The 18,836-nt window shown below is 46.9% G+C and overlaps 1 protein-coding gene and 1 pseudogene across 2 annotated transcripts in view; both read left to right on the top strand.

The window, feature by feature from the left end:
* Positions 1-562: 562 nt before the first annotated feature.
* LOC310756727 (uncharacterized protein) lies at positions 563-9,855 on the top strand. The gene is made up of 4 exons (XM_083601357.1): positions 563-752; positions 2,340-3,306; positions 4,625-4,751; positions 6,389-9,855. The coding sequence occupies exons 2-4, from the start codon at positions 2,512-2,514 to the stop codon at positions 7,279-7,281; spliced, it is 1,815 nt and encodes a 604-aa protein (XP_083457483.1). The 5' UTR covers positions 563-752; positions 2,340-2,511; the 3' UTR covers positions 7,282-9,855.
* Positions 9,856-14,194: 4,339 nt separating this feature from the next.
* The window catches only part of LOC310758168, a 32,534-nt pseudogene continuing 27,892 nt past the window's right edge, over positions 14,195-18,836 (top strand). The window contains exons 1-3 of the transcript XR_014552324.1: positions 14,195-14,727; positions 15,823-15,918; positions 16,968-17,198. The product of XR_014552324.1 is annotated as an uncharacterized misc_RNA (transcript). The remainder of the gene's footprint in view (positions 14,728-15,822; positions 15,919-16,967; positions 17,199-18,836) is intronic.

The following is an 18,836-nucleotide window of genomic DNA, read 5'->3' as shown; positions in this document are numbered from 1 at the left end:
TTCCCCGCATCTGCTTTGGAATAATCTCTCCCTCCGGCCGAAAAAGGAAGGCTGGATCATGGCTATATATGAAGCCACATTGCGCATGCAACCAGCAAATGCATGCAAATGTTGGGGGGAGTTTCGTGGATGGAGAGCTTGTAAAATGAGTGGAATTTATATTTAAAAATTGTAGATATTTGTATATATGGAATTTATATTTTAAAAATTGTATGTATTTGTATATATACAAAATATTGTGTGTCTGTCTGTCTGTCTGTCTGTCTGTCTATCTATCTATCTATCTATCTATCTATCTATAATTATACATATACATACAAACCTATATATAGTTTATATAAATTAGATACTAATCAGGAAGGCTTATTTTATGCCTCTGCAGTTGCTGCGCAACCTGTGGAAGAGGTATACCAATCGCCTTGAATAGACACCTCTCCCGCTTTGACCTCAGCTGCTCCCTCCCTCCCTCCATTCGCTGATTGAACCAGGAAGGAACGCGCGCGCTTCCTTTGAACGCTCGCAGCTCGTCTTTCCCCTGCCCCTCTAGGAAGCGCGTGTCGCTCCCTTTAACCCTTAGAGAGCCAAGCGGCGGCGGGGGTTTGAAAGGCTGGATTCTTAGAGAGGCAGGAAATGGGGGAACAGGGGGATGTCAATAGTGGGAGCAACTTCCTGCCTTGCGTTTCCCCCCCCCCTCCACGAAATGTTTCTGCAAAATCGGCTTTTGAATGCTGTTTGCCAGAAGCTGCAGGCAGGTCAGTGGCTGTTGCTAGAGCGCGTGAAAAGCGCATTTAAAAGTGGGTTTGCTGGTGGGGGGAGAGGAGGGGGCGGGTCTTTCTTGGGAGAGGGGAGCAGGTTCAAAAGAATTATAGAATCCTAGAGTTGGAAGGGACCCTGAGCATCATCTAGTCCCACCCCCAGACCCTCCAACGTTTTTCCTATGAAAATCATTCCCTAATGATAATTTTACTATTTATACCCCACACATCTGACTGGGTTGCCCCAGCTACTCTGGACAGCTTCCAACATACATAAAAACATAAAAACGTTTTTTTTAAAAAAACCTTCCCTATACAGGATCGCCTTCAGATGGCTCAGGGGTCGGATAGCTCCATACCCTCCAATGTTTCTCCAATTAAAATAGGGATGTCCTAAGAAAAAGTGGGACATTCTGGGATCAAATCCAGAAACTGGGACGGCTTCTCTAAATCAGGGATGTCCCTGGAAAATAGGGACACTTGGAATGCAAGAATATGCCACTGTCCCTTACAGGGATCAAACCTGCAACCTGCTGATGGAGAGGATACAGATTGCTGGTGGAGAGGGGCTGGTGGAGAGGGGAGAGGGTGACTGGCCTGGTGGAGAGGGGAGACGGTGACTGGCCCAAGATCACCCAGCTTCATGACTGAGCGGGGATTCAAACCCTGCTCTCCCAGTTCCTAGTCCAGCATTCTAACCATTACGCCACCCTGCCTCTCCAGTGAAATGTTGCCAGCCTCTCATTTTGTGTATCCCAAAGAGAAAGCCATTCCTCAGAATCACTCAGTTCTGTGCACGCATCTGCACATCCTTCCTCAAGGCCATTTGTCTTCTTCTTCTGAGGCGATCCCTCGTAGCCGAGTAAGATTGTCTTTCATGAACCCAGTTTTAACAGTGAGTCCGTAAGTGACTGTGGAGGCCAATTCCGGATCCACATGTCCTTCCACAGTGGGGACATTGGTTGCTGGGCGGGAGTTGATCACGGTGAGGGTTTGCCAAACGTGCCTTCCTCTTAGCACGTTTCTCCCTTTCGTCCTGAGTTCGAGTGTCTTCAGAGTCCATGACACCTTTGGTAAAGGCTGTTCTCCAATTGGAGCGCTCACAGGCCAGTGTTTCCCAGTTATCAGTTTTTATACAGTCGTACCTCAGACATCGAACCCCTGCAACTTGAACATCTTGGCTCCCGAACGCCGCAAACCCAGAAGTGAGTGTTCCAGTTTGCAAACGTTCTTTGGAACCCAAGCATTCAATGTGGGTTCTGTGGCTTCTGATTGGCTGCAGGAGCTTCCTGCAGCCAATTGGAAGCTGTGCCTTGGTTTCCAAACTTTTTGGAAGTCAAACATACTTCCAGAACAGATTCCGGATACAGAGGTACCACTATACAACAAGTACGCATTGTATTCAGAATCTGTGAGCTGGTTTCTGTTTTGCACCTCACCCTTCATATTATTGTGTTTATTGTTCTTTTCTATATTTTGTATATATCTGAGTTGTATACAGTACTAGATTTTTTAAAAATTTGCCTTGAGAGTGTCTTTAAACCTCTTTTGTTGTCTCATGGCTGTTTGTCTCTTTCCCTTCAGGGTGAGTGGTTTGTCATCCATCTGCTTCTGAATGACCTTTCTGTGGGCCGGGAATGAGGCATCTCTGAAGGCGCCCTTCTGAACCTCCTTTTGCGTCGACACAGCAGCTCTGGTTCCCAGCGGCGTTGCGGGACGGGGGGCAAGAGGCCTCGGGCTAAGCCTGGGAGGCGGGATGGCGGTGGAGCAAGCAGATAGGGCCCCTGCCCTGACTCTCCAGCTGCAGGCCGTGCCGGATGAAAGCAAGGACCCAGAGATGAAGATGGAGCCAGAGGTGCTTCAGGGCCTCAAAGAGGCAACAGGGGCAGGAGACAGCTCGTCCGACTCTCAGTCAGCGGCCAGCGGGGTCCCCAAACGCTGGGAAGAGCTGCAGCGCGTTAAGCAGGAACCAGGTGAGGGTCTGTCGTCGCTCCGCTGGGAAGCCCAGTGGCAGGAATTCCTGAAGGCGGTGCAGACCCCTCACTCTGGCGAGGGCGACCCACAGCTGCCAGAAGCCGTGCCGTGGGGTGAAGACAAGAACGTCCTGTCCCGCTGTGAGAGGGCAGAGGCCGTCAGCCAGGGGACTCAAGAACAGAGCCAGGATGGGGTCCTTCCTTTCAACATAGCAGCCCAGCCGGTTGATGGGAGGGTGGGTGCCACTGGCGATGTCAGCCAAGCGATAAAGATGGAGGACTCCGCCAGCGGAGAGGCCCAGCGTCGGCTTTTCAGGCAGCTCTGCTACTGGGACGCCCGGAGTCCTCGCGAGGTCTACAGACGGCTCCGGGAACTGTGTGCGCAGTGGCTGAAGCCAGAGAGGAGCACCAAGGAGCAGATCCTGGACCTGGTGATCCTGGAGCAGTTCCTGGCTGTCCTGCCCTCGGAAATGGGGAGCTGGGTGAAGGAGCGAGGCTCGGAGAGCTGCGTCCAAGCCCTGGCCCTGGCAGAGGAATTCCTCCTGAGGCACCAGGAGGCAGAGAAAGCGGGAGGGCAGGTGAGAGGGCCTCATCCTGGGATTTTCCCCAGAGGCGGTTGTGGCGCAAAGGTCTGAGTGTCACACCTTAAAAAGGGTGGAGACCAAAGGTGGGGAGTCTCAGGCACAGGGGCCAAATGCAGGCCTCTCTCTGGCCCTCAGGACCCTTCTCAGGCCATGCCCTTTGTTGTCCACCAGCTCTTTGGATGTTTAGTTGAAATCTCCTTTCTTGTCACTTGAAGCCATGTGTTCGAGTCCTACCTTCCAGAGCAGGAGAACACAATCTCGCTGCATCTTCCATGTGACAACCTTTATTAGAAGATAGCTGTCCTAATTCTCCTCTTTTCCTTTTCCTTTTTTTTTTTGGAAATAATTTTTATTTGATTTTAGAAATTATAAACTTAAAACAAAGTCAATTATAAAAAAGCCATGTAAAGAGATTATTCTGAATCTCACAACTCCCCCCCCCATACCCTCCGTGGGTCCTAATATCAATATTTATAACTTCATATCAGTCCATTATCCACATTTTTTATCCATCTAAATTGTCCATAGTTTCTGTTACTCTACAAGTGTGGTTAAAATCCTGCTGATGTTTTCATCTGCTTACAATGGTCTCCTAAGTAAGATATAAATTTCCCCATTCTTTTTAAAAAAATTAAAGTTTTGTCCTCTTGGTTCCTGAGCTTCCCTAATAATTTTGCCATTCCAGCATAGTCCGTCAAGTTGGTTTGTCATCCTTCCCTGGTCAGGATTGTTTCTGGGCAAATAACATCTGTGCAACAGTTTTCGCGTACATAAAAAGTCTTTTTCTGGTCCTTTGGTATGTCAGTACCTATAATTCCTAATAAAAAAAACTTCTGGTTTTTTGACAAACGTTATTTTAAACATTTTTTTCATTTCATTATATATCACCTCCCAGAAAGTTATTGTTACCCTACACGTCCACCACATATGGTAAAAGGTACCTTCTTTTTCTTTACATATCCAGCAGGTATTTGTACTTGTTCTATACAGTAATTCTCTTCTTTTCCTTGTCCTCTGCTGCCCCAGGGGACATCCACACAACAGCTAAAGCACGTAAACAGCCTTGATTCCCCCCCCCCCACGCAAAGAATTCTGGGAACTGTAGTTTGTTCCGGATGCTGAGAGTGCAGGCGGTTCTCATATTCTTACACGGCTAGAAATGGAACACTGGACATTGCTGCGATGGTTCCACCCATCCATTAGACTTAGACCTTATCTCTGGTCCGATCCCGTTCCTCACTGCTGCTGTCGTTCTGTGAAATATTGTCTGGACCGCTTTGTGTCTTGACTAAAACGTTGATGCGTATTTCAGGTGCCAGGGGCGTTCCAAGAGGCTGCTGTGACCTTCGCTGGAAATGTGGAGGCATCGCCGGAAACCACCCAGAGGCAGCTTGGTGGGGAGTTCAAGCGGGAAAATGAGGGGGTCTCCAGCGTGCTGGGTAAGGGCTCACCCCCCGCCGTGAATTACTGTGTCATTTCAAGTAGGTATAATGCCCTGACACAGGGAATCACCAACATGGGGCGCTCGGCCCCTTCTGTGACGCCCATGAAAGGTCTCAGTAGAGAAACCCCTCAAAAATCCACAATCCGCAACAGACTTGTTTCCTCTTCCTGTTCAGTTCCTGTTTGCATTGACTTAGCCATTCCTACATTGAAATGCCCCCGAAACTGGCTTTAGGGAAGTTTTTAATGTTTGATGTTTTATTGTGTTTTTAATATTCTGTTGGGAGCCGCCCAGAGTGGCTGGGGAGGCCCGGCCAGATGGGCAGGGTATAAGTAATGAAAAGTAATGAAAGTAATGAATAGTAATGAAAAATTACTATTACTACTACAGTGGTACCTCGGGTTAAGAACTTAATTCGTTCTGGGGTTCGTTCTTAACCTGAAACTTCTTAACCTGAACCACCACTTTAGCTAATGGGGCCTCCTGCTGCTGCTGCACCGCCAGAGCACGATTTCTGTTCTCATCCTGAAGCAAAGTTCTTAACCTGAAGCACTATTTCTGGGTTAGCGGAGTCTGTAACCTGAAGCGTCTGTAACCTGAAGCGTCTGTAACCCGAGGTACCACTGTAGTAGAAAAGCTGCCTTGTCTCTTTGACCAAAGCAGAATCAGTTGCTAAAAGTTTATAGAATCACTGGGTTGGAGATAGCTTTTTGGCTCCACGAAGCTGACCCTTGACAGGATCGGCCTTGAAGATGAAATTTTAACGGGGGGGGGGGACACCCCCTGTCAATCACATGATTGTCAATAACATCAGATGGAAGGTGCCACTAAAACAAAGTGTTTTCCCTCACTCCTTCATTTTAAGTGGGACGTTCTGATGCAAACCCCATCCTGTTTCACACCTGGTCTAACCACCCCCCCCAAGTCTGGGTGAAAGAACATGATTTGCAAACGAGAGGTTGTTTCTGCAGTTTAACTTGTTGCATCCCTAACTCATGGGATCATAGATTTGTAGCATTGGAAGGGATTTTGAGGGTCATCTGGCCCAAACCCCCACAATGCAGGAATCTCAGCTAAAGCATCCATGACAGATGGCCTTCTAAAAACCTCCAATGAATCAGGTTGATATTATTATTATTATTATTATTATTATTATTATTATTATTATTTTATTATTATTATTTATACCCCGCCCATCTGGCTGGGTTTCCCCAGTTACTCTGGGTGGCTTCCAACAGAATATTAAAATACAATAGTATATTAAACATTAAAAGCTTCCCTAAACAGGACTGCCTTCAGATGTCTTCTAAAAGTCTGGTAGTTGTTTTTTCTCTTTGACATCTGGTGGGAGGGCGTTCCACAGGGTGGGTGCCACTACCGAGAAGGCCCTCTGCCTGGTTCCCTGTAGCTTTGCTTCTTGTAGGGAGAGAACGGCCAGAAGGCCCTCAGTGCTGGACCTCAGTGTCCGGGCTGAACGATGGGGGTGGAGACGCTCCTTCAGGTATACTGGGCCGAGGCCATTTAGGGCTTTAAAGGTCAGCACCAACACTTTGAATTGTGCTCAGAAATGCACTGGGAGCACAGGGTTAGGTGCTCCAGTTCGTTCCTAACAATCTCCTTTTGTTATTTCAGCAGGTGACAGGGGCCAGTGTGCTACTGAGGGAGAACTATTCTGGGTCCCACAAGGAAGAGCGATGGGTCAGGAGCTGGAGGAAAAAGATGGAAGCCAAGGAAAGCCAGAGAAGCTTCGGAGCCATGAGATGGGGATGTGGAGGGACAAATTTCTCCCTTGCCTGGACGATGGCGACGTCTGCGAAATGCCAGCCCAGCAGGGCACCCTCAAAAGGAAGAAGCGCGTCAGAAGCGCGGTGAGCGAGAAGCTTCTCCGAGACGAATCGAACCTCCGTGGAATCCACACAGGGGAGAAACCGCACGACTGCTCGGTCTGCGGGAAGATATTCCGCAGGCGCTCGGACCTCAACAGCCACCAGCGAACCCACACGGGAGAGAAGCCTTACGTTTGCCTGAACTGCGGGAAGAGGTTCAACCGGAGCACGAACCTTATTTCACACAAGAGAATCCACACAGGGGAGAAGCCCTATAAATGCTCGGACTGCGGGAAAAACTTCTGCCACAAATCCGGCCTGATTAGGCACCGGAGGACCCACACGGGAGAGAAGCCGTACGCCTGTTCCGAGTGCGGGAAGAGCTTCAGCCAGAGGCAACATCTGATCACCCACCAGCGGAACCACACGGGAGAAAAACCGTTCACGTGCTCCGAGTGCGGGAAGAGCTTCAACCAGAGCCAGCACCTTACCACACACCAGAGAAACCACACTGGGGAGAAGCCCTTTGAATGCTCCCAGTGCGGCAAACGCTTTTGCGACAAGTCCACCCTTTTTAGACACCAGAGAAGCCACATTGGGAAGAAACCCTTCAAATGCTCCAAATGCGAAGAGAGCTTCTACCGGAGCAAGCATCTTATCAGACATCAGAGAATCCATCTTGAACCTTCGGCGGTCTAATTTCGTGGGGGTTTTTTCCCCTCCTAAGTTAATGTATATAAACAGTGTTTGTTCCTTGCTTTTTGCTGTCCGCAAATCATGTTTCCAAGGCATTGGGGATACCATATTTTTTGCTCCATAAAACGCACTTTTGTCTTCCTAAAAAGTAAGGGGAAATGTCTGTGCGTCTTATGGAGCGAATGTGTGGTCCCTAGAGCCGAATTGCCCAGGGGCAAAATGCAGATCATGCTTTTTTGAGATAGAGAGAGAGAGAGGGAAGTGGGTGTTCAAACAAAGCCGCTGATCTGCAAGCAATCGGGAGCGAGATAAGGGACGCTAGCAATAAAGGAGGCTGCCTGGGAGGGGGGAGGTAAAGACAGCAAACTTGCAAGGAGAGGAGACAGGAAGACTAAAGCAATGAGGAGAGAAATTAGAAGAAAAGGAGGAGCAAAAAACTGCTCCAGCTAAGGAAAAGACACTAAGGCAAACAAGAGGGAAGGGGGTGTTGAAAGGAAACAGCTGATCAGTAAGCGATCGGGGGAGGGAGATAAGGGACACTAGCAATAAAGGAGGCTGCCTGGGAGGGGGAGGTAAAAGCCCATGGATCCTCAGGATTTTTACATTGGGTCACCCCAAATTCACCATCAGATCACATAGCATGTCCATGGCTACAGCCTGCACCAAAAATATCATGCACCTACTGTTGCTTGGGGCCGCAATGGTGCAAAAACGTGGTTACAAAGCACGGATCCACATGGATCCTCAGGATTTTTGCATTGGGCTACTCCAAACTCACTGTCAAATCACATGTCTGTGGCCACAGCATGAACCACAAAAATCATACATCCACTGTTTCGTTCGGAATATTTTTTTTTCTTGTTTTCCTCTAAAAACTAGGTGTGTCTTATGGAGCGGAAAATACGGTAATTACTGCCTTCAGACAGATGGGTGGGGTACAAATTAAAAAAATTACCATCATCATCTCTCGATAGCCCTCTCCTCTGTGAATTTGTCTTTTTAAAAATCAGTGCCTGTTTGTGCTTCCTGTGGCAGTGAGTTCCACAGTTTAACTGTGAGATACTTTTCTTTGGTCCAACGTTCGGCATCATTGGACGTCTGGTGTTATGGGAGCGTGAGAAGCACGTTGTCAGTGTTCCCCACGGCTTGCGTTTCTTTTTGCGTGCCACGCATTAGTTTTCCCTCCTCAAAATAAAATAAATGTGACAAGCAGCCCATAAGATGGACCGCGCATAATTTTATAAACTTCTGCCTCGTTGCCTCTTTCTCGCATTTCCCTCTAAACAAAAAAAAAAAAAAAATCCCCAAATGTTGAAACCTCTCTGCACGGGGGAGACGCTTCGACTTTGGCTGGTGTTTTCTGAAACTCTTCCCAACTCTACAATATCCTTTTGGGAGGGTGGGGACCGCATGGGCAAAGCACCGTTGTTAGCAGAAATATGAATCACCCCGCACTTAGTCCTTTTACAATTTCTCTCTCTGTTGGAAGCTGCCTTAAAGGTAAAGGGACCCCTGACCATTAGGTCCAGTCATGACCGACTCTGGGGTTGTGGTGATCATCTCGCTTTATTGGCCAAGGGAGCTGGCATACAGCTTCCAGGTCATGTGGCCAGCAGGACTAAGCCGCTTCTGGCGAATCAGAGCAGCGCACGGAAACGCTGTTTACCTTCCTGCCAGAGTGGTACCTATTTATCTACTTGCACTTTGACGTGTTTTCGAACTGCTAGGTTGGCAGGAGCAGGGACCGAGCAACGGAAGCTCATCCCGTCGCGGGGATTCAAACCGCCGACCTTCTCATCGGCAAGTCCTGGGCTCTGTGGTTTAACCCACAGCGCCACCCACATCCCTTCTAGGAAGCTGCCTCACGCCAGGTCAAATTATCCAGCCATCTACCCAGCAGTGGTTAGTGTCAGCAAATATTTTGGATCTCATACAGAAAAAGGTCTTTCCCCTCCTCCTGCTCCCTGGTCTTTTTAAACGGGGTTTGAACCCGAGACCTTGTGAGGCGGGTGTTCTGCCACCAAGCTACAAATCCTGCAATATTTGAATATCCCGATATCCACCCTCCCACTGTCTTCCCCCCACCCTAAAATCCCACTCTGTAAAGACTGCGTTTCCCACTTGGTTCCTGACATCGTTTGTTCAGATGTGAAACCCAGCCAGATGAGAGGGGAATGAATGAATGAATGAATGAATGAATGAATAAATACATTAATATGATAATTCCTGATCCAACACAATTAACCTTCCTCTCCTGTCCAGCCACTGCCGGGATGAAATTGTGTCTTCATTTTTTATTTTTTTTTAATCATTTTTATTGATTTTCCAATAAAAACAGCCAATCGAGATATCTGAATCATAATCCAATTAAAAATAATAAACTAAAATAAAAACAACAACCCAATTATAGTCCAAATTGCAATTATTAATTTTTACGGGCTCCCCATAGTCTGGACCTCTGAAGCATATCTCCATTTTTTCATATCGGGTTCTATTAAGGGTTTTCAGCATAAAACACAATGGAAGCCAAATTAATGAAAAGAACTAGGAAAGAAGCAAGAATAAGGAAAAGAAGGAAATAACAAAGTAGAAAAAGAAGCGAAGACGAAAAAGAAGTGTGTGTGTGTGTGTGTGTGTGTGTGTGTGTGTGTGTGTAAATCCACAAGATCCTCTATCCTAATTTTATTTTAACCCCCAAGGGATGACAACCAAAATGATCAAAGGTCTGGAATCTAAACCTTATGAAGAACGGTTGAAGGAGCTGGGTAGGTTTAGCCTTGAAAAGAGGAGACCAAGAAGAGGCAAGATAGCCAATTTCAAATTTCGAAAAATAAATTTCAAAAACCAGGCAGAGGGCCTTCTCAGTAGTGGCGCCCTCCCTGTGGAACGCCCTTCCTTCAGACAACTACCTGACATTCAGAAGACATCTTAAGGCACCCCTGTTCAGAGAAGTTTTTAACGTGTGATATTTTACTGTATTTTTGGTTTCTATGGAAGCTGCCCAGAGTGGCTGGGGAGGCCCAGCCAGATGGGCGGGGTATAAATAATAAATTATTATTATTATTCAGATGTCGAGGAGATAAAAGAATTACACAACTTTTAGAAAACACCTGAAGGCAGGCCTGTGTAGGGAGGTTTTTAAGGCTTGATGTTTTTATTATGTTTTTAGTTATTCTGTAAGATGCCCATGGTGGTCATGTGAAGGATGGAACAAACTTGTTTTCTCCTGTTTTGGAGGGCAAGACTGGAACCAATGTTTTTTTAGCCCAAGGCAACAGCTCTCCAGGACCTCAGAGAGGGTGTCTTTCCCAGCCCTACCTGCGAGACACCAGAATTTGAACCTAGGACCTTCCACATGCAAATTGTGTTCTCCCACTAAGCTACTGCCTCTTCCTCTAAAAATAAAGCAAGATTCTAGTCCTCATTTTTGTTGTTTAGTCGTGCCCGACTCTTCGTGACCCCCTGGACCAGAGCACGCCAGGCACTCCTGTCTTCCACTGCCTCCCACAGTTTGGTCAGACTCATGTTTGTTGCTTCGAGAACACTGTCCCACCATCTCGTCCTCTGTCGTCCCCTTCTCCTTGTGCCCTCCATCTTTCCCAACATCAGGGTCTTTTCCAGGGAGTCTTCTCCTGAGGTGGCCAAAGTCTTGGAGCCTCAGCTTCAGGATCTGTCCTTCCCGTGAGCACTCAGGGCTGATCTCCTTAAGAATGGAGAGGTTTGATCTTCTTGCAGTCCATGGGACTCTCAAGAGTCTCCTCCAGCACCAAAATTCAAAAGCATCCATTTTTCGGCGATCAGCCTTCTTTATGGTCCAGCTCTCACTTCCATACATCACTACTGGGAAAACCATAGCTTTAACTATACGGACCTTTGTTGGCAAGGTGATGTCTCTTCTTTTTAAGATGCTGTCTAGGTTTGTCATTGTCTAGTCCTCATAGTTCTGAGCAAACAGCTGGTTTAAAAATGAATGTAGGAAGCTGTCTCAAGACATTGGTCCATCCAGCAACTAGCAGAAGCTCCTCAGGGTTTTGTTAAGAGACTGTTTTGTGAAGGATGCTGGGAACTGTAGTTTTGCGCTGGGACAAACTACAATTCCCAGGATTTCTTTGGGGAAAGCCATGTGCTTTGAATGTGGTTTGTATGCAAGCCCAGGAAACGGAAACAAGCACAATGCACCAAGCTGTAGCGTTGCAATGAAAGTGAACCATGGTGGACATGTCCAGAGATTTAAAAAAATTGGGATATGATTCATGAAGAGATTTTAAAAATGGATAAAAGTATCGTATACCAAAAGGGCAGAAGCATATCTATTAGGAATTTTGAATAAGGACATTCCCAATGACAAAATTAACATATTTCTGTCCGCAACAACGGCAGCGACAATGTTGGTAGCCAGTCACTGGAAAGGAAATTATATCCCAACAAAGGGGGGATGGATAAGTAAACTTTGTGAGTACCTGGAGTTAGCAAAATTGACGGATTTAATAAGGCATAAATCAAAAATTATCATTCAGAAACAATGGAAATGTTTAAAGGATTATTTATACAAGCAGGGCTCAAATATGAAAGTTTGGTTGTGAAGAATACAGAGAATATAAAGATTTGATCGATTATGAAAGAATTTAAGGAAGGGAAATGACTGAAGAACAGATGTAAATGTGAGCAAGATAACTAAGAGACGTGCGGTATATGCGGTGGAAGTCTCTTATAATATTTTAACTAAGATTATATACTGTAGTGTTTGAAGCAAGAATTTGGCAATATTTTCTTTTTTCTTCTTTTCCTTTTATCTGTTTTCTTATAACTTTTCTTCTTTTTTCTTATTAGTTTTCATTTTGGGAAATATGTATATAAGGGTGTTTACAGTGCTATGTATCGTTTTTTGTTCTTTTTTTGTTGTCTTTTTACTGGAAAAAAAATCAATAAATAAATATATAAAAAAGAAAGCGAACCATTTTACAGAATCAACAGCACACTGCACGGCTCATGCATTGTTTTTTTGTCTCAGTACAAATAGTTTGGAGGCGGTGGAAGAATCTGACCCCCTCCCGGGGTTGTGTAGGTTTCCACATAACCCCAAATCACCATTCGTACGCGTCCTCTCCCATGTGCATCCTCTGGTGCTCAGTCAGGGCGGATCCTCGCTGGAAGCTCTCCCCACACATGGAGCATTCATGAGGATGTTCTTCGGCATTCAGCCTCCCCAGACCCAAACTGTACTGGCTGTTCCTCCTTTGGGCTTTCTGCTCCAAAGTGCACGGGGCTTTCACTAAAGGGAACTGGACTTCTGGGTGATGGCTGCTTTCATTTGCTCCCTGGTGTCCTTTGGACTCACGCTTTTTGTTATGTACTGAAGTTCTCACCCTGGGCCAGCAGGGGGATACTGCAGATAGTTTTCACTCAGGTCCACATATGCAAATAAGGAATTGAAAGTGACGTTCAGTGATTGGATAGTTACAGAAAGTTGTTACTGTTGTGTTATAGTGGAGCTCTATATAAGAAGGCTGGCTGAACCCTTCAGTTAATTTCTCTTCTGGGTCTGTGAATAAACAAGAGCTGTTTGAGGAATCGCTGTGTCATCTGATATGTTCACCCACAACTTAACACTTTTGCTCTGCAATCTCAGCTAACAAAGGAATGTTCCTCAGGGATATTCCCTCTGGCACAGCTTCCCTGTGGTGGGAATTCTCCATCTTGATCTCTCTTCCTTTACCTGCAGGTGAAACCAAAAACATTTTTTAAACATTATGTGTGTGGGAAACCCCTAAGCAGGACCTGGGAACAAGAGCCCCTCCTGGAGGCTCCAGCAACAGCTATTCAGGAGGATTACTGCTTCCAGCCACAGAGGCAGAGCATATAGCCATCCAAAGTCTTAAGGTAAAGGGACCCCTGACTATTAGGTCCAGTCGTGGCCGACTCTGGGGTTGCGGCGCTCATCTCGCTTTATTGGCTGAGGGAGCCGACGTACAGCTTCCGAGTCATGTGGCCAGCATGACTAAGCCGCTTCTGGCGAACCAGAGCAGCGCATGGAAACGCCGTTTACTTTCCCGCCAGAGCAGTACCTATTTATCTACTTGCACTTTGAGGTGCTTTCGAACTGCTAGGTTGGCAGGAGCAGGGACCGAGCAACGGGAGCTCACCCCGTCGCGGGGATTCAAACCACCAACCTTCTGATCGGCAAGCCCTAGACCCTGTGGTTTAACCCACAGCGCCACCCGCGTACCCTACCAAAATCTTATCCTCGAGGAATTGTATCTAATCCCCTGTTAAAGCCCTCCAGGTTTTTCAGCCATTGGAAGGCACCACACTTTATTAGGAATATAGGAAGACTTTACACTGTGTAGTAATATTGATTAATAATAATAATAGCCAAGTCATAGCAGGCATTCATATCTAGGGAAGGAACGCATAACTGGGCTGCCACCATGCAGATGGTGCCTTCTGCCAGGTCCATCGAGGTCAGTCTTGCCTCCACTGACTGGCAGTGGCTCTGCAAGGTCTTCCCAACCATACCTGCAGATGTCCTGGCCACGGATGATGGGAGCTGTAGTCTTAAGGAAACAGAGGGCACCAGGTGGGCAAGGCTGAAAGCGTCTGTTTCAATCTGAAGTTCTTTGCCAGCCTGCTAAAAGGGGATAAAGTTAGAACTAGCAACCAGACTTTTAGGAGTTCTCTTCACGGAATCAAGTCCCACTTGCTAAATCCTGTCCATTTAGGGCAGAGGAGGATTTTCTCCCAATTCAAAAATGACAAGGAAGCTATGAATGAAAATGTTGCAGTATGAATACCACAACTTACCAGGTATGCGTGTGTTTGTGTGTAATCAAAAGCATGGGAAGCAATCCAGAAGTATTTGCTGCTACTTCAAAAAACATTCAGCAATTGCAAAGACCTGGAGACATATTTTTTTTAAAAAAATAAAGATCACATGATCACTGAGTCATTTCCAGGAAGGGAAACTCCCACTAGCTGAAAACTGAAAAAGCGAAACTTAACTCGGGTCTTCAGCGCGAGGGAGCCATGGCTGCTGCAGGGGGTCACATCCAGCGTCTCCGTGATGAAGCCACTTGCTCCATCTGCCTGGATTACTTCAAGGATCCAGTGACCATCCCAGAGTGTGGGCACAACTTCTGCCGATCCTGCTTGGTCCTGTTCTGGGGAGAATCGGAGGCAGAGGCTTCCTGCCCTCAGTGCAGGGAAAGAGTCCGGAGAAGGAGCCTCGTCTCCAACCGGCAACTGGCTAATATGGTGGAAATAGCGAAGAATCTCAGCCTCCAAGAGGGAAAGGAGGAAGGAGGGAAAGGAGGAGTCTGTGAGAAGCACCAGGAGCCCCTGAAGCTCTTTTGCAAGGAGGATGAAGCCCCCATCTGCGTGGTGTGCGACAAGGCAAAGGGGCACAAAGAGCACGAGGTGATTCCTCTGGAGGAGGCTTTTGAGGAATACAAGGTAGGAGATCCCTGGATCTGGAGGGGGAGAAATAAATAGCTGTGGATTCTTCTTGGGAGGTTTTCTTTTTACTTCTCAGGTCCAAAGTAGACATGGCATTGATTGGTCGTTGTTTATCGCCTTGGAAGCAGCCCAGGGGAAGCCTGAGGGCTCCTGGGATGGCTGGAGGGGGGAGTTGAAGTCTTTCTCTCTGCCAGGGGGACAAGGGGATCTTGAAATACTCACAGCAGCTTCAAAGATTTGAACTGGGACCTTGGCAGGGAGAGAAAGGGTTAACCTCATCCACATCCCCCAGCAAGGCTGCTTTGTACATATTTAGAACGGTACAAATGTAAATTGCACATAGACAACTAAGTACATGTCTCCTTTGGTTACCAGGATTCCTCCTCAATGCCCTGCAAAACAGAGAGCAGCAAGGGATCAGCTGCGGGGGCGGGGGGGGGGGACTGTTAGCCAGGAATTGAGCAGATGGTGCAGGATCCCACCCCCCAAGTATCTGTTGGAAGCAGATTTGGGAGTGGGGAGTAGAAGCACCTACTGGTGGGGAGCACGTTTATTCTGGGGGTGATGTGGAGCCTGTGCAATGAGGTTTGGGGGGGCTGAGGATCTCCTCCCACCCCAAATTTTGAGACGCTCTGCTCTATCCCTGCATCTCTCGCCTCTTGGGCTGACCTCACTAGTATCTCTTTGACGCTAGACTGATACATCCCAGGTTGGATCCTGCCTTAGCTTCCTCCTCCTCCTCCTCTTCCCACTTCTCCCTGAGACCTCAAGGTGAGAAGTCAGGCTGGGACCCCCAAGGAGAGGGGAGGAGGCTGAGAGATCACTCCACAAGGGAGGGTGTTTGAGAAAAGGTGAGGGGCTGCCAGCTCTGCAGGCAAGAGGGGACCTAACTGGGATCCTGAGCCCCACAGGGGTGCTGAAGATAGAAGGTAGTTGACCCATGGAACCAAAAAGGCTGAAAACCTCTGTGCTTTTATTTCCTCCAGGAAACTACTTTGCTATTATAGCAAGGCTACTGGGCGCAAGAAGCCATTGTGATTTTAATTCCTCTGTGTGTCTCAATCAAAGCTGAGTTTTTCCTTTTCTCTTTAGGGAGAGATCTGTCGCCGCCTGGAGATTCTGAGGAAAGAGAGAGAGGAAATTCTGGCCTATCAAGCAGATCTGGACAAGGAAAGCAAAGACCTCCTTGTAAGTGTCTCTGTTGTTACTAGACAGGGAACAAGCACTTGAGACCTCCAGGTATAGGGCAGAGTATAAATTCAATAGAGAAGAAGAGGAAGAGGAAGAGGAAGAGGAAGAGGAAGAGGAGGAAGAAGAAGAAGAAGAAGAAGAAGAAGAAGAAGAAGAAGAAGAAGAAGAAGAAGAAGAGAGAGAGTCAGGACTGAGGAGGGATGGGGAAATCTGCCTGTTTCAGCTTCTCCTCATTTCTCCTTTTTCCACATCGGTCTGTTATGAATCAGATGTTAGGGTAGCTACCTCCTTGTATAAATATTTCGATCTGTACTTTACCCTCATAAATACATTTTTTGTGAATATGACCTGGCTGGGTCAAGCTTGAAAATATCAGAACTTTAAAACTCTGTTTTGGTCTCCGTATCTTTTCAGCAAGGAGCAAATTAGGTAAGTTCACCTTTGAATGCAGCTAAATTGAGTTTATTTCCCCTTGTCATTTATTATGTGAATAGCAGTCAAGGAGAAGCTTGAGGACTTGTGAGCTGAAAGGGTGGAAGCAATTCAATCCAAATCCTGATTTACTATAAATATTACTAAAGAACTGAATTCTAAATGTGCTCTCTTGTTCATTTTTAGGAAACTCAGGCTTTTTTTAAACCTTTAAAGTAAACAGGGGAGCTCTGGGGATGAACTCTGCACTTTGTTCTCCTCTGTTTCTGTTCCTTCCTACACCTAAATGGCCCCAGTCTAAACTGAGGGGTGTTTTATGTCCCTGGATGTTCTCTGAACAGCTCTGAACTCTGGTTATGCCATGCCCCAAAACATGCAGGGAACATCCATGGCTAGGAAAAAAGAGCTCCTTCCTTTAGGCTGTATCCGTCTGCAAAATAGAAGTCAACAGAAACAGCAATGCAGAGGGCCTCCCCTCAAAATAAAGGTTTACTTCTTTAGCCACTGGAGGTTTCATGTCTATAGAAAAATCAGAAGTGTCCTCCCTGTGGAAATCTCATAATTTTCTTTCTGCTGTTTCGAGGCTAAGCACCAAACACACTCTTTTCTTGCAGAAATTAACAGAAACAGAGAGGCTGAAGATTGTGGAGAAGTTCAGAGAACTGCGCCAGTTCCTGGAAGAACAAGAAAAAGGTCTGCTGACTCACGTGGAAAAGGTGGAGAAGGAGATTGCAGGGAGAAGGGATGAGCAGCTGGCCAGACTCTCCAGGAAACTCTCCTCTCTTGAGAGGATCATCCAGGAGATGGAGGAGAAGCGTCAGCAGCCAGCGAGTGAACTCCTGCAGGTAAGACGGTGGCAGGAACAGCCCAAGGCTCCAGGAAAAGGCTGCCTCCAATCCTTTATGTGTCCCTTTCATGTATACAAGGAGTGCAGGGGTTCAGATGATGGAGCCTCCAGTCAGGTATGTAATGGACAGGAAGACCCAAGAGACCTGGGATGCTTAATTCACCTGAATGCAGAATAGAGATTCTTCTGTGTTCTTGATGGAACAGGAGGTGGTTTTCTGCTCTTTGCTGATGATTTGTCTCCAAATGCCTTCCTTCTTGGCAATGCTGCCTTCCTGCCCTGGGCTGGGCTTCAGCGAGGATGAGTTCAGGCCTCCTTCCGACATGAGCGAGTCTCTTGACCAAGCTTCTTTTCCACTTCCCTCCACAACTTCTTGGTTAATCCCCTTCACAATGGATCCAGATCAGCCCAAAATGGTGCTCAGTCACAGTGCCGAAAGAGCAAGACAGGGGGACTCATCCAGACTGCTGCTTGTCCCACCCCTTTCCTCAAGGAAAACCTGCTCTCTACTGCTGAATTAGAGCAAACCTCAGCCAGGTTTTCTCCGGATTGACGTTTGTGGAGATGTTGAACTAAGGAACAGGTTTTTCCTGAGGGAAAGCGGCAGGGCAAAGGCAAAACTACCTGGACCTGTGTTTTCTGGGCACTGGAAAAGCAGAAGTGTGGATGAGCCCAAAGAAACACTCAGCTATATAATAATAATAATAATAATAATAATAATAATAATAATAATAATAATAATAATAATTGTTGTTGTTGTTTAGTCGTTCAGCCGTGTCCGACTCTTCGTGGTGACCCCATGGACCAGAGCACGCCAGGCACTCCTATCTTCCACTGCCTCCCGCAGTTTGATCAGACTCATGTTTGTAGTTTGAACACCGTCCAACCATCTCGTCCTCTGTCGTCCCCTTCTCCTTGTGCCCTCCATCTTTCCCAACATCAGGGTCTTCTCCAGGGAGTCTTCTCTTCTCATGAGGTGGCCAAAGTATTGGAGCCTCAGCTTCATGATCTGTCCTTCCAGTGAGCACTCAGGGCTGATCTCCTTAAGAATGGATACGTTTGATCTTCTTGCAGTCCAAGGGACTCTCAAGAATCTCCTCCAGCACCATAATTTAAAAGCATCAATTCTTCGGCGATCAGCCTTCTTGATGGTCCAGCTCTCACCTCCATACATGACTACTGGGAAAACCATGGCTTTAACTATACGGACCTTTGTTGGTAAGGTGATGTCTCTGCTTTTTAAGATGCTGTCTAGGTTTGCCATCGCCTTTCTCCCAAGGAGCAGGCGTCTTTTAAATAATAATAATAATAACAACAAAAACAATAATAATAATAATATATTTTTGTCCTGCCCATCTGGCTGGGTAACCCCAGCCACTCTGAGCGGCTTCCAACCAAATATTAAAAACAATACAGCATCAGACATTAAAAACGTCCCTAAGAAGGGCTGCCTTCAGTTTTCTTCTAAAAGTCAGATAGTTTTTTACTTCCTTGACATCTGATGGAAAGGCGTTCCACAGGGCTGGTGCCACCACTGAGAAGGCCCTCTGCCTGGTTCCCTGTAACCTCACTTCTCGCAGCGAGGGAACTGCCAGAAGGCCCTCGGCACTGGACCTCAGTGTCCAGGCAGAACGAT

Source organism: Podarcis filfolensis, assembly GCF_964270895.1.
Source record: "Podarcis filfolensis genome assembly, chromosome: 2".
Classification (NCBI taxonomy): Eukaryota; Metazoa; Chordata; class Lepidosauria; order Squamata; family Lacertidae; genus Podarcis; species Podarcis filfolensis.
The sequence above is the reverse complement of the archived record's forward strand: the minus strand, read 5'-3'. Positions and strand labels throughout refer to the sequence as shown.

What these genes read in the sequence shown, in the direction of transcription:
- LOC310756727 (XM_083601357.1), top strand. Translation starts at nt 2,512, where the DNA reads ATGGCGGTGGAGCAAGCAGATAGGGCCCCTGCCCTGACTCTCCAGCTG. An exon ending in CAGAGAAAGCGGGAGGGCAG is followed by an intron (nt 3,307 to 4,624) that starts GTGAGAGGGCCT and finishes TGCGTATTTCAG; the next exon opens with GTGCCAGGGGCGTTCCAAGA. An exon ending in GGGGGTCTCCAGCGTGCTGG is followed by an intron (nt 4,752 to 6,388) that starts GTAAGGGCTCAC and finishes TTGTTATTTCAG; the next exon opens with CAGGTGACAGGGGCCAGTGT.